Source organism: Physeter macrocephalus, chromosome 17 (assembly GCF_002837175.3).
Source record: "Physeter macrocephalus isolate SW-GA chromosome 17, ASM283717v5, whole genome shotgun sequence".
NCBI classification, from domain to species: Eukaryota; Metazoa; Chordata; class Mammalia; order Artiodactyla; family Physeteridae; genus Physeter; species Physeter macrocephalus.
In genome coordinates, this window is record NC_041230.1 from 12,558,953 (window position 1) to 12,574,095 (window position 15,143).

At 47.8% G+C, this 15,143-nt stretch overlaps 2 protein-coding genes across 2 annotated transcripts in view; both read right to left on the reverse strand.

Annotated features, from left to right (window-relative positions):
- Positions 1-53: 53 nt before the first annotated feature.
- Positions 54-3,074, reverse strand: C5AR2 (complement C5a receptor 2). Its single transcript, XM_007102741.4, has 2 exons — positions 3,009-3,074; positions 54-1,285 (listed from the first exon to the last, which is right to left on the reverse strand). The coding sequence occupies exon 2, from the start codon at positions 1,268-1,270 to the stop codon at positions 257-259; it is 1,014 nt and encodes a 337-aa protein (XP_007102803.2). The 5' UTR covers positions 1,271-1,285; positions 3,009-3,074; the 3' UTR covers positions 54-256.
- Positions 3,075-12,038: 8,964 nt separating this feature from the next.
- Positions 12,039-15,143, reverse strand: part of C5AR1 (complement C5a receptor 1) — a 14,094-nt gene continuing 10,989 nt past the window's right edge. Inside the window, exon 2 of the mRNA XM_028478022.1 lies at positions 12,039-14,173. Within this exon, the coding sequence (XP_028333823.1) occupies positions 13,124-14,173 (1,050 nt within the window). The 3' untranslated portion in view covers positions 12,039-13,123. The remainder of the gene's footprint in view (positions 14,174-15,143) is intronic.

Below are 15,143 nucleotides of genomic sequence, written 5' to 3' on the forward strand. Positions count from 1 at the left end.
ATCTACATGAAGGTGTCACTGCTATGTGATTTAAAGGATCTGAGCAGGTGAGATTCTAGAGCAGCCCTGTCCAATAGAACTTCCTGCAATGATGGAAATGTCCTATATCTGCACTGCACATGGCAGGGGGCATAATGAATGTCTGTTGAATGAATCAAGGAATAAATGACAATATCATTAAGCCCCTGGATCCAGCTATGCCTGAAGCCAGGCTTGTAAAGTGGGATAGGAGGATACAAACCAATTTCCCTCTAGCCTACACTTCCATCTCTGAGACCAGGTCTCGGCCAGTGGATTTCTTGCTGACCACACTTTCATCGTTGCTCTGTGACTCCTTCAGGGCCCAGCGACATGAAGCTGGCAGAGACTTTCGGAGTTGAGACCGCCCGAAATACAGGAAAAGCATGGGATTGAGACAGCTGTGAGCAAGGGCCAGGCCCACGACCAAGGGTTCAGCCCGCAGGGCCCGGGCCAAGAGCACAGAGTGTGGGCCAGCCAGGGTGAGTACCAGCCCCAGCGTGTGGTAGGGGGACCAGCAGACAAAAAACCCCACCACCACAGCCATGCCCAGTGGCCAGTGGCGTCGGGTAGCACAGCACAGGAGGGCACCATGGCAGCTGGCCACGACCACCAGCGGCCCCAGGAAGCCGAAAACAAACCGGGTGGCGGTCACTGAGTTCTCGGCCACGGTCGAGCCACCGTAGTCCAGCACGCACTCCAGCCGGTGTGGGAAATGCTCCCGACGCAGCCGGCGGTAGACGGCCGAGGGCACGGTCAGCAGCAAGGCTAGCGTCCAGGATGCCCCACAGGCCACCTGCACCCTGCGTGCCCTCCCAGCTGCACCCCACCAGGGGGGCCCGAAGGCCAGCAGGCAGAGGTCAGCGCTTAGAGTGGCCAGGAGGAGGACGCTGGTGTACATGGACAGCAGGATGGCGGTGGGCAGGACCCGGCAGCCCACGGCCCCGTACAGCCAACGGCCCCCGTGGGCGACGGACACCGCTAGGATGGGGAGAGACAAACAGCAGAGTAGGTCCGCCATGGCCAGGTGGAGGAACCAGGTGGCACCGACCCTCCGGCGGGCCTCTTTCCAGGTCACCCAGGCCACCATGGCATTGCCTGGCAACCCCACCAGGAAGACGGCGGCATACAGCAGGAGTGGGGCCACGTGGAGGGGGTCAATGGAGACGCAGGTGCCATCAACACAGTCCACAGGGAGATCTGGAATCTCGCCGTAACCTCCATACTCGTAGCCGAGAGAAGAGTTCTCCATCCAAACCGCAGACACCTGGACGGGCGAGAAATGGCATGAAACCTCAGAGATAAAAACTCTCAGGCCCTTGGAATCCTAGACGCTAGGATCCTAGCATCTCCATCCTGGATCCTAGATCCTTGGAATTCCAAGATGCTAATGGACTGGGACTTGGGCTGGGGTCCCAGTCCATTAGCATCTTGGAAACCAGAATAGAACAACGTTAGAACTCCAGCGCATTAGAATCTTGGATTTCTAAAATATTCCAGTGTTAGAACCCAAAGTTCTTAGCATCCTGGAATTCTAGAATATTCCAGTGTTGGAACCCCAGCTTATTAGCATCTTGGGATTCTAGAATATCAGCTTACTAGCATCTTGGAATTCTAAAATATTACAATGTTCCATATCTACCGTCCAGTACAGTAACTGCCAGCCACATGTGGCTACCAAGTATTTGACATGGCAGCCAGTGTGACTGAGAAACTAAATTTTCAATCTTATTTAATTTTAATTGATTTAAATAGCTACACGTGGCTAGTGGCTACCTTATTGGACAGTGAAGTTCTAGAGCATCAAAATGTAAGAACATTAGCCCGTTAGTAACCTGGAATTCTAGAATCTAAACTATTGGAATCTGAATATCCATCAAGATGGGAAAAGGTTAATATGTCTTCACAGCAAAAGTATTTGTCTTGGTTCTTCTTCATCTGGATTTTCGAATCTTGGTGCAACAAAAATGTACCTCTGAAGCAATTTTGTCATCTTTGTTTTTTTTTTAATGTAAACTAGATCATAGTAAAACATGCAGATGGCAAAGTGTACACATCATGCAGGTACACCCACTGAGTTTCACCCCAACACATCTGTGTCACTGGCATCCAGAGGGGGGAACAGACATTTCTAGAATCCTGCTAGAGCAATTTTTAAAAGTAATGACAGTGTTAGGAAAACAAGAGGAATAAAATTTTGAATTCTCTATAATTCATTCATTCATTTATTCATTCACCCAGCCATCCTTCCAGCACAGCTGCTGTTCCAGGCACTAGAAGCACAGAGGGGGCCAAGATAGACAAAAACCTCTCTCCCTTTGGAGCTGACATCCTGGTGGGGGGAGTCAGACAGTCCAGGAATAAATAAGCAAAATACACAGTATTTTAGAAGGTGATCAGTGCTACAGCAAAAAGAAAAAAGTCACACAGGGAATTTTTAATTCCCTATGTTGGAATTTTAAATGAGGGGTCAGGGAGGGCCTCTCTGAGAAGGTGATATTTGAGCAAAGCCATAAAGGAGGTGAGGGAGGGAGCTGTGTAGGGATCTGGGGGAAAAGAGTTCCAGGCAGAGGGAACAGCCAGTGCAAAAGCCCTGAGGTGGGCACTTGATGGTCATGTTCAAGCAAGAGCAAAGGCACCAGTGTGGAGTAGATGGGAGGTAAAAACAGAGAGATATCAGCGGCCACATAGCTATTGTAAGTTCTTTATCTTTTATTCTGCGTGAGATGGGAGCCATGGGAGGGTGCTGAGCAGAGAAGTGACATTGTCTATCATAGGAATGATAATCATAACTTTTACTACTGTTATTATTATTATTATTACTATAAGCCACCATCTATTGAGACTTTGTGTTATGTGCCAGGCCTTGCTCCAAGCCCCTTTAAATGTTATATCGTTTAGTCCTTATTTCAAGCCTCTAATTTTCATACCATTGTTATACCCATTCTGCAGATGAGAAAACTGAGGCACAGAGAAATTAAGGAACTTACCGGGGATGACTCAGCTAAGCAAGTAACAGACCTGAGTTTCAAGCTGTGTTAGTCCCACTCTGGAACTCTGGGCCCTAGAACATCATCATCCAAAAATCTGAGGTTCGGGAGAGTCGGAAGGCAGGACAGCCAGTGACCCCAAGCAGAACTGGGCTCTGTGACTCTGGGTGAGCAGTTTCAGTTGGCTTTCCCTCTCTAGGTTTCCTGATCTGAGAAGTGAGTCACGGAGGTGAGCCTACCTCACCAGTTTGGGGAGGCCTTGAAGAGTTAATATGTATAAAGCACGTAGCACAAATTAAGGACTTGGTAGATGGTAGACCGGTCCCCGTGATGTCCCCATGATGTCATAGTAACCTGACCCTGCAGCTATCTGCTGATTCTTTGGGGCTGACTGGCGCTGCCCAGAGCGCCAGCTGGAGTTGGTACAACGGGAAGGGCAGAGAGGAAGTTGGGGCACTCCTCCCTGCCAAGCAGGTGCTAAGGGGCCAAGTCATTGTGTGTGTGTGTGTGTGTGTGTGTGTGTTTGGAATTTGGAACTCCGCTTTCATATTATTTTCATCACTAAAGTGAAACGTGTGCAGGTTTTAAAAATTCAAACCCTCATAACTGTGTGGCCTTGGGCAAGTCACTGAACCTCTCTGTGCCTCAGCTTCCTCATTTGCAAAATGAGGATAATATACTCACCTTGGAGGGTGTTACGAGAATTCAAGTTAATAGTTAACTCAAGTGAAGAGCTGAGCATGGCGCCCAGTCCATTGTGAGCATTAGACGCGTGTGTTAGCCACCGGACCCCGCCCTTTCCAGCTCTTTCCGGTTCAAATCTGAGTTTTCTATGTGTAAGCACCTCAGTCGGTCTATGGTATTTCCCTTTTTTTTTTTTTTTTTTTTTGCGGTACGCGGGCCTCTCACCGTTGTGGCCTCTCCCGTTGCGGAGCACAGGCTCCGGACGCGCGGGCCCAGCGGCCACGGCTCACGGGCCCAGCCGCTCCGCGGCATGTGGGATCCTCCCAGACCGGGGCGCGAACCCGGTTCCCCTGCATCGGCAGGCGGACACCCAACCACTGCGCCACCAGGGAAGCCCTACGGTATTTCCCTTTTAATACATTAAACAGAAATGGGAAAGTTCAACACCCCCTGTGCCGTCTCTTAATCTTTTCAATTTAATGTCTTAGATCTGTTTCCCCATCCAGACACACCGACTCCTTTCTTCACAATAACTTCAAAATTAATCCACGGGCTGCGCGTTTTGTGCTTATTAACTAGCCTCAGACTAAAGGACATTTAAGGATCATCATGGGTAACATTATTATCTTATTATTTTATACACCAAATAAATTATATTTCTATATGTACATCTATAGATAAAACAACTACCATTATTATTATTTTATAAGCATTCAAATAACAGATGACATTTATCAAGCTTCTATCAGGTACCAGGCATTCCCCTTAGAACAACCCTATAAGGTAAGTACAATTATTATGCTCATTTTCCAGAGCGTCAGCTGTTCCCTGCTTTGGGCTCTGCTGTGTCCCCGGCACCTGGAGTAGCATGTGGCACACAGCAGGTGCTTAGCTGATATTTATTTGTTGAGTAAAAGAATGAAGAGGGAGAATCTGAAAAGAATATATATATATGTATGCATAACTGACTCACTTTGCTGTACACTTGAAACTAAAACGACATTGTAAGTTAACTACAACAGAAAAAAAGAAGGAAAGGGAGGGAGGGAGGGAGGAAAAAGGAAGAAAAGAAGAGTTAGTTTTGCCTTTAATGGAAGAAGCTGAAAAATACCATCATTTTATTTTTATTTTTAACGCAGTATGTAATGATGTATGTATTAGCATGAAAATACTATTTTGTGAGAAAAGTACGTAACTAAACTTCTAACATTTTTAAACAATGCATTCGTTTTACAGCCAGAAAATCAACAATAAAGATACTGTCATTAAAAATACAAACAAGGGCTTCCCTGGTGGCGCAGTGGTTGAGAGTCCGCCTGCCGACGCAGGGGACACGGGTTCGCGCCCCGGTCCGGGAAGATCCCACGTGCCGCGGAGCGGCTGGGCCCGTGAGCCACGGCCGCTGAGCCTGCGCATCCGGAGCCTGTGCTCCGCAACGGGAGAGGCCACAACAGTGAGAGGCCCGCGTACCAAAATAAATAAATAAATAAAAATACAAACAAAAAGAATGAAGAGGGAAACTGAGGCACAGAGAAGCAAAGGGGCCATTTAGATTTCTTTCACTTCCTCGCCATCACAAGGGCCCTTGTCCATGCTCTTAGCACACGTGTGTTTGTGTATCAGCCAGTCTGGCTGGAACTTCTGCCCTGGGAAACCTTTCCCCTTCCCAGAGAAGCATGCATATGCTCACCAAAAGACATGTACCAGAATGTTCCCAGCGGCCCAAGATGGGACACCATCCAAATATTCCCTCACAGGAGAATGAATAAACATACCGCGGAATATTCTATAACAGAATGAACAAACCACATGCGAGAATGTGGATGGACCTCATAAATATGATGCTGAGGACAGAAAGGCAAACGCACAGGAGAATTTACCGAATGATCCCTTTCTCCTCAAGTTCAAAAATGGGCAAAAGAATTTTATGGGGATGGGGAGTGTGGGGCAGGTGGAGGGAACTCTGGGGCCGGGCTTGAGCTATTTCTTAACCCGGATGCTGGTTCCCTGGGTGTCCTCGGCTTGTGGAGATATGCAGAACTGCTCAAGTCTCATGTGCGTACTTTTCTGTGTGTGTGTTCTATGTGAAAATTTAAAGGATCTTTCTTAAGAAGGGGAATCGCTGAGTCAGAGGGCTTGTTTGGTGGATTCCCCAGAAGTTGCAGGTTTGGGAAGGGCTGTTTTCCTACACACCTGAGAGTGGCCATGGACAGGACCATTTGACAAAGGCTTTTTCTGTCGCACTGCCCAAGTAAATTCCAAGAGTCTGGGATTCTGATGTGGATTCCAGTGCGATGGCTATAAGATTCCACTCCTGAAATTCTAGTTCTGATTCCCAGATTCTGAAAATCATGAGTCTAAAAGGCCAGGATTAAAAAATGAATAAATGAAAAAAATGTAAAATAAAAATAAAAGGCCAGGATTGGGAAATGCCCCCCCACTTACGCCATCATTCCCTCCCTCCTTCCCTCCATCCTTACCGTCTCTTGAGGAATGGTCCCCAGTTTGGCCAAACACCACTTGGGAGCACGATCTAGGCCCACAGCAGGACCTGGGAAGTCTGAAGTCTCTCCCCCGAGTCTTGGCAGTTAGTGGATTCCTGCAAGCTGGTCCCGTTTGCCAGGGCTCCTAGGGGACTCCGCTGGCCACTGTCACCTCACAGGTCCCAGCCAATGCTCTTAAGCAGTGAAAAACAGGAATGGCCTTTTCCTACTCCCAGGGTGTGTTTGTGCTGGATTCTTCCCATGACTCACACATCCCAAAAGTACCGGGCAGCAGGCGAGACTGGTGCGGGCTCGGGTGGGTGTAGGGTTGACCCAGTGTCAACAACGACAATCTCAATGTCACCAGCTTCCTGGAAGCCAGATCTACAGTGGGGTGTGACCTTCAAGGCCTGGGGGTCTTGGCCTAGACTCACTGTCCCTGTAGGGCCCTCTGAGGTCTTCCTCACCAAGTCCCCACTGTCTGCTACCCCCATCCCGCCCCCCAGACTCCAACTGTGCACCCAGCCCCTCCCTTCTGCCCTCTGCAGAGCCTTGCAGACAGATCAATATTCCCCCTACCTCACGTGTTCTGAGGGAGACAGCTCAGGGTCACAGCCTCCACCAAAAGGCCAAGGGTGCCCAGCACAGGGCCTAAGGCTTCAGAGGCAGACAAAACACAAACAAGTCCTATCCGCTCTGTGGAGCCTCTGTTTTCCCTCTTTAAAATGGGAAGATTTGCCCGCGCTCCACAACAAAAGAAGCCACCGCGATGAGAAACCCGCACACCGCAGCCAAGAGTAGCCCCCACCCGCCGCAACTAGAGAAAGCCCGCGTGCAGCAAAGAAGACCCAACGCAGCCAAAAATAAAAATAAATAAAATAAAATAAATTTTTAAAAAGAAAGAAAATCACCTTTAAAAATAATAAAATAAAATACACACAACAGCGCCTGGCACACAGGAGATGCTGTGTACATGTTTGTTAAATTAGCAGTAATAAAAAGCATATGCTATCAGTTTTTTAAACTTACATTTTAGGAAGACAGACTTAGCAAGAGGAAGTGGCCCTTATTTATTCCAACTTCGGAACCCTTTATTCAGCGGTTTTCGGTGTTTGCGTCACTGTGTGTGTATGCTTTAGAGGTTGAGGGGGCACATTTATACATTTCTTTTTTTAAAAATTTTTATTTATTTATTTTTGCCTTCGTTGGGTCTTTGTGGCTGTGCGTGGGCTTTTCTCTAGTTGCGGCGAGCGGGAGCTACTCTTCGTTGCGGTGCGAGGGCTTCTCATTGCGGTGGCTTCTCTTGCTGCGGAGCACGGGCTCTAGGTACGTGGGCTTCAGTAGTTGTGGCACGCGGGCTTCAGTAGTTGTGGCTCGCGGGCTCTAGAGCGCAGGCTCAGTAGTTGTGGTGCACGGGCTTAGTTGCTCCGCGGCGTGTGGGATCTTCCCGGACCAGGGCTCGAACCCGCGTTCCCTGCATTGGCAGGCGGATTCTTAACCACTGCGCCACCAGGGAAGCCCTGTTTATACATTTTTGTTGTTGTTTGGAGAATAAACTCGTGTTGGTAAAGGAAGTTGTTTTTGTGTCAAGAGACTAGAACTCGCAGCGTGAGCTGGGGTGTCTCTGCGTGACCCAGTCTTGGCTGAGACTGGCCCCAGACCACCCCCTTCCACCATGTTCTGGCGGGGGGCCCTCCTCATCCCCACATCCCACCAGCCCCAGGCCCCTGTGGGAACCCACCCTGGTCAGAAAGAGAAACTAACATGGGAGAAGCATTGGGTGGGGGGGGGGGTGCATTGGCAGGGGCGGGGGGAGTCGAGTGAGGCACTGTCTTTTATCAGCTCAAACTTTCTCTGATCTTTTTGATCTGGACCATTTTTAAAGTCTTTATAGAATTTGTTTCAATATTGCTTCTGTTTTATGTTTTGGTTTTTTGGACACAAGGCATGTGGAATCTTAGCTCCCCGTCCAGGGATCGAACCTGCACCCCCTGCATTGGAAGGCAAAGTCCTAACCACTGGACCACCAGGGAAGTCCCAGACCTTCTCTGATCTTGAGTTTACAAGGGTGTGTTTCTCAGACCACTTGATCTTAAACTCCTCGGTCACTGAGTCTCGGGCATATGTTTCTCAGATTCTGGGAAACTAAGGCTTTCTGGTGTCTCTGGAGCTGGGGGATCTTACCTAGGGATCTGGGGGATGCTGTGAATGGGGACAGGGACACAGCTGTTATAAAAAGTGAGGGGCGGGCTTCCCTGGTGGCGCAGTGGTTGAGAGTCCGCCTGCCGACGCAGGGGACACGGGTTCGTGCCCCGGTCCGGGAGGATCCCACGTGCCGCGGAGCGGCTGGGCCCGTGAGCCGTGGCCGCTGAGCCTGCGCGTCCCCGCGTACAACAACAACAAAAACAACAACAACAACAACAACAACAAATAAGAATGCAAAATCTCTCAATAACTTTTTATACCAATCACATATTGAAATGACAGTGCTTGAAATATATTTGGTTCAATAAAATATAGCACCAAAATTCATTTTACCTGATTCTTTTTATTTCTCTTTGCTTGTCTCTTGCTTGTCTGCTGAAAAATGTAAAATCATGCATATGGTTTGCATTATATTCCTATCAGACAACAAGAATTTGGAGTAATACCGTCCTGGAAGTTGGAGATGGGGTGCTTGGGAAGGTCACATGGTACAGATGCAGGGCGGGAGTCTCTGACCCACCAGGCCTTGGGGAGCCAGATCTGAGCAACGGGTGGGGCCGTGACAGGGGACTTGTGGGGGGTGCGTGCGGAGGTAGGAACACTGCCAACTCAGCTAAACCCATCATTCCCTTCCTTTCCCCACCACTTCCTCTTTAGAACTTGTTGACCTAGCAGATTTCCCAGGCTCCAGATTTCACAATCGCCTGGCCCTTCAACCCACTTCCCTCCTGGGCGGCACTGATCAACACCAGGCTGAGGATGCCTTGAAGAAGACACCTGGATCCCACATGTTGGCCTCCAAGTGTTTCTAGAAGACCTCTGTGGGACCCAGCTTCTGGGAAGCATCTCCTTTCCAAATCAGCGTGAAGGAAAGACCCCACTGCCTGCAGCCCACTGCCCAAACCAGGAAAGCCAGGGGATGGCCAGGAACAGAGATGGAGCATAGGGGTGGGAAGTCAGGGAGGACTTCCTGGAGGAGGCTGCACCCTGAAGGAAGGTAGAATAGAGATAGGGGTGGTCTTTTAAAAACAGACCAAGCAGCTGGGAGACCAGGCAGGAGAAGGAGCAGGGATCCAAGTGGGAGAGGATGGAGGGCTTGGACCATGAAAGGCATGGGGTGGGAAGAGGGTGGCGTCCAGCACGGGTCCCAAGTTCAGGCTTGGGTGACTATATGGACGGTAGGGCACCCCCTGGGTTGGGGAATACAAAGGCAAGGGAGGTTTGGAAGAGGATGCTGAGATCATTTTGGGCAAAGTAGGTACGGAGGCCACACCCTGAAGAGAGAGAGAGAACTGTGAAGGTATTGGATGAAGTCACAAAAGTAGGAAGCCTGTTCAAGAGAACTCTAGAAAGCCAACATTTCAGGGCAGAGGAAGAAAGTCTGCAGAGGAGGCAGGGAAAGATCACACTGAGAGAGAGGATAACCAGCCGGCCTGGAACCAGCCAGGGAGGAGGCCCAAGCAGCTGGGAGGAGGGTGGAAGGAAGGATGTGGGCTGACCAGGTAGAAGGGATCGCCAGCATCTTTACAGAGGGTATCAGACCTGAAGGTAGCTGGGGCTCAGGTCTTCCCCCAACGATCTTGCTGCTAGAGGGTCTGCACAGGTACCAACATTTACTATCAAAAACCACACACCACCTCTTCTGGAAGTCCTGCAGAGCACCTGTCACTCTAGGTGCTCAGACAGCATCTTTAAATAACAGTTGTCCCCCAGGCAGACATGAGAACACTGTAGTAGCAGGATTCAGCTATGTTTCCCATCGGAATTAGGCAAAATCCCAGCCTAGCGCCCCATGCTGAAGGCTGTTCCCCGGACCCAGCCAGCTCTTGCAAAAAGAAGCAGGGAGTCGATATCTATGTGGTCGTCGGATTCAGGGGCTACCAGTTCTGTGTGGCTCCCTGGGCACTTGTCATGTGCCAGTCTGAATGGAGATGTGCTGTGTCTGTAACACACCCAGGATTTTGAAGACAGTACCAAAAAAAAAAGTAAAATGTAGCAGCCACTATGGAGAACAGTATGGAGGTTCCTTTAAAAAACTCAAAATAAGGCTCCCCTGGTGGCACAGTGGTTGAGAATCTGCCTGCTAACGCAGGGGACACGGGTTCGAGCCCTGGTCTGGGAAGATCCCACAGGCCGCGGAGCAACTAGGCCCGTGAGCCACAACTACTGAGCCTGCGTGTCTGGAGCCTGTGCTCCAGCAACAAGAGAGGCCGTGATAGTGAGGGGCCCGCGCACCGCGATGAAGAGTGACCCCCGCTCGCCACAACGAGAGAAAGCCCTCGCACAGAAATGAAGACCCAACACAGCCAAAAATAACTAAATAAACAAATGTGGGTTTAAAAAAAAAAAAACAACCTCAAAATAGGGTTACCATATGACCCGGCAATCCCATTCCTGGGCATATATCCACAGAAAACTCTAATTAGAAAAGACACATGCACCCCAATATTCATAACAGCACTATTTACAATAGCCAAGACATGGAAGCCACCTAAATGTCCATTGACAGATGAATGGATGAAAAAGATGTGGTACATATATACAATGGAATATTACGCAGCCAGAAAAAAGAACGAAATGATGCCATTTGCAGCAACATGGATGAACCTAGAGATTATCATGTTAAGTGAAGTAAGTCAGAGAAAGATGAATACCATATGATATCAGTTATATGTGGAATCTAAAAAAAATGATACAAATGAACTTATTTACAAAACAGAAATACTCACAGACATAGAAAGCAAACTTATGGTTACCAGAGGAGATAGCGGCGTGGGGGGATAAATAAATTAGGAGGTTGGGATTAACTTATACACACTATTATACATAAAATAGATAAACAACAAGGACCTACTGTATAGCACAGGAGGGAACTATACTCAATATCTTGTAATAACCTATAATGGAAAAGAATCTGAAAAAGAACATATGTATAACTGTATCACTTTGCTGTTCACTTGAAACTAACATAACATTGTAAATTAACTATACTTCAATTTAAAAAAGAATGTAAAAGACCTCATAATAATTTTTCACACTGATTACATGTCAAAATAAAAATATTTTCAGTATATTGAGTTAAGCAAAATATATTATTGATTATATTATTATTATTTATCAATTTATATTAGATATCTTTATATATAGTAATATATAAATATATTAATAGCACTAATATTGCTATAATATATTCATACATATATACATTAATATAGTATTGATATATGTTATATATTTTGTTATATTACATATTTATATATTATATAATTATAAACAAAATTATTATATAATATATACTACATAGATATTCATGTAACATATAATCATATAATATAAAAATTATTATAATATAATTAATATAGCATTCATATCATTGTTGTTAATATAACATAATTGCATTACCTTATGAAATATATTACTATTATTTCATCCTTTTCATTTAAATTTTTAACGTGGCTAGTAAAAAGTTTTAAACTACTTACGTGGCTCACATCATATTTCTGTTGGTCTGCACAATATTTCTAGCCAATGTGGACACACACACACACACACACACACACACACACACAAAACACTAAGCAGGAATATTTCCAAGTCAGTTATAAACAACGCAACATTTCAACATTTATTATTTTTTATTTTCATTTTTCAACTGGTGCGTACTAGTTTTTTTGAGAGTCCAAAGGTTACATGCTTTGTATGTTATATATGTATGAGTCCATTGATATAGCATTCTTGCAAGGACCAAATCACAGAGATGGAGAGAGGATTCGTGGTTGCTAGGGGTTCGGGACGAGGCTGGGGAGGGTAGAAGGCAGTGAGAGTGGCTCGAAAAGGGTGTCACGAGGGATCCTGGCAGTGACAAAAATGACCTGCGCCTCGACCGTATTCACGACAACATCTGGTCGTGAGATTGTAATGTCATTTTGCAAGATGTGCCTATTGCAGGAAACAGGTCAAAGGTACCCAGGATCACTCCGTTTTACTCCTTACAACCCAACGGCATGAGAATGTAAATGAGGTCAAAAGAAAATGCTTATTTTTTTTTTTTCAGCGCGAACAAAACAGCAGTTGACCACGTAAAACAGCAAATTCCCCTGGGACCCCATTCCCTGGAGGGGCCCAACCAATGTTTCCCAACCCTATAGGTGTCTTCCTCACTGCTTGCTTTTTGTCATAACTATATAACCTCTTTTTACTTAATACTTTTTCTTTTAACCCTGTGAAGTAACATACTAACTTACTGTTTTTCTTTAAGTCAACTCAATTCCAAAAGCTGAGCTAGGTCCGTGGACTTTTGCCTTGTACTAAACAAGAATAACTTCTGAGATGCCAGTTACATTTTTTTTTTTGCCAACTCTCATAAAATAAATACAGAGCTCTTTTTTTCAAGGTTTGACCGTTTCTGTTTGTCTGGGTTCTATGCCTCTAACGTATTCATGCTCTCTGCACGCAAACGTGTTGTTCTATGGAAGAACTCCAGGTATATTGGTTTCTGTTTGTTTTCCAAAGTCCTTGGATGGAAAGAAAGGTTGGGGGTCCCTAGAAGGACGTGCTAATCTTGGCAATGAGGAGTGATGAGAAGGGTTCGCCTGCAAGAGGAAGGACAAGTCCGGGAACGATGGAAGGAATGGAGGCGAATTCACTCAACCACCACCCACCTCTCCAAGATCCAATAAGCAAAGTGAATGGACCGGAAGTTTGCTGGAGCGCCGGAAAGATGGCGGCCAGAGAGGCCTCCCCTTACACCGCCTGGCTCTTCAGGGTCTTGGTGTCCACCGTGGAGAACGTGTTGGACTTGCTCTCCCTGCCTACGGACTCTTCGGCCAACACATCCCGGATCCTGGAGGGGAGGGACTTGAGGAACCGAGTATGAAAGGCCTGGGCAGCGACCACATAGATGATGGGGTTGATACAGCAGTTGATGTAAGCTATGGAGACACACAGGGCATCCAAAGTGGACACGGACTGGAAGTCTGTCTTGTGAAGAAAAAACAGCAGCATCCCTGTCACCTGGTAGGGCAGCCAGAAGACAAAGAAGCTGCTCACCACTGCCACCACCACCTTGAGAGTCTTGGTGGAGCGGGTGGCACTGCGGCTCCAAGCCCGGATCAGAAGGAAGGTGTAACAGACTGTAAGCGTGACCAGTGGCCCCAGGAAGCCCACGACCAGCCGGATGATGGCCACGGCCCTCTCTCTATATAAACCGTCCTTACCGTAGTCAACCACGCACGTCATCTTGGGTGGGAAGTGCTCCACGTGGACCCCACGAAACACAAAGGAAGGTATGGTCAGCAGCAGAGCCAAGGCCCAGGCCACACCGCAGGCCACCCAGGCCAAGCGGGCCCCTCGATATTTCTGGCACCAGATGGGATTAAACACCAGCAGGAAGCGATCGGCGCTGATGGTGGCCAAGAGCAAGATGCTGGCATACATGTTGATCAGGATGAGAGAGGGCAGGATCCCACAAGCAGCGTCACCGAAGGGCCAGTGGTTGTGCTGGACAATGGATGCAAACAAGATGGGCAGCGCCAGGCAGGAGAGGAGGTCAGCCACTGCCAGGTTGAGAAACCAGATGGCATTGACGGTTCGCTTGACCTCGGACCCCGTCACACAGACCACCAGGGCGTTGCCTGGCACTCCCACCAGGAAGACGGCTGCAAAGATTACCAGGGCGATCACATCTGGAGTCTGCAGACTGAGCGTTTGGGAAGTCTCATCCACCAATATGCTGGGGTTATCGGTCCAGTTGCTATAATCGTAGTAATCAAAGGTGCTATTAGTCATGGAGCCCTGGGTGGAATCAGAGAAGGAGCGATGGTATAAGTCTACAGACAGGTGGCAGGGGGGCCCCATCAGAGCTACTCAAAGCCCGTCACTCCACTTCTTTAAGCCTTAGGTTTCTCCCAGGGAAATGGGGATGCCGAGGGCTGAGAGCCAGCTGGGGCGTCATACCACTTATTAAAATGGTGAAAACCCTTCCATGCTAATGGGTCTCCGTGCCGTCCCGCCACCTCCCCCTGAAGTCCCTGGACTTCCCCAGAATCTAGCCACCGAATGGTTAAAGCCTAGGCCTGCTACAATACTGTGGTCACTATCCACTCTGGCCAGTACCCATGACACACTGCTTGTTAGACGTCTTTAATGTCACCAACAAACGGAGGTGCTATTACTGAGCAGGTAGCTCCCCCACCAACACCACCACCAGCAGCATCACCCCCTTTTGCTGCCTCCCACCCACTGAGGCAGCTCTGTGCTCTGCCGGGGAGCAGCTACCCAGAGTCAGCAGTGTTTCAACAGGGCCTCATGTACTCAGGCATAAGGGGTAGACAAGGAGCAGGACAGTCATCAAGATACATAACATCGTTTGTTTAAGTTAATTCTGCACTTTAAAACTTAGAGGAGAATAAGCTAATAATCACATGAACATAAATCCGAAATTGATATCCCAAGTCCTGAGCTATTCCCTAAATATTATTTTTATTTACTTATTTTTAAAATTTTCGTTGGAGTATAGGCGATCTAACAATGCTGTGTTAGTTTCAGGTGTACAGCCAAGTGAAGATACATAATATCTTAATGCAATATTTTATTTTATTTTATTTTTTTTTTTTTGTGGTATGCGGGCCTCCCTCTGTTGTGGCCTCTCCCGTTGCGGAGCACGGGCTCCGGACGCGCAGGCTCCGGACGCGCAGGCTCAGCGGCCGTGGCTCACGGGCCCAGCCGCTCCGCGGCACGTGGGATCCTCCCAGACCAGGGCGCG

What these genes read in the sequence shown, in the direction of transcription:
- C5AR2 (XM_007102741.4), bottom strand. Translation starts at nt 1,270, where the DNA reads ATGGAGAACTCTTCTCTCGGCTACGAGTATGGAGGTTACGGCGAGATT.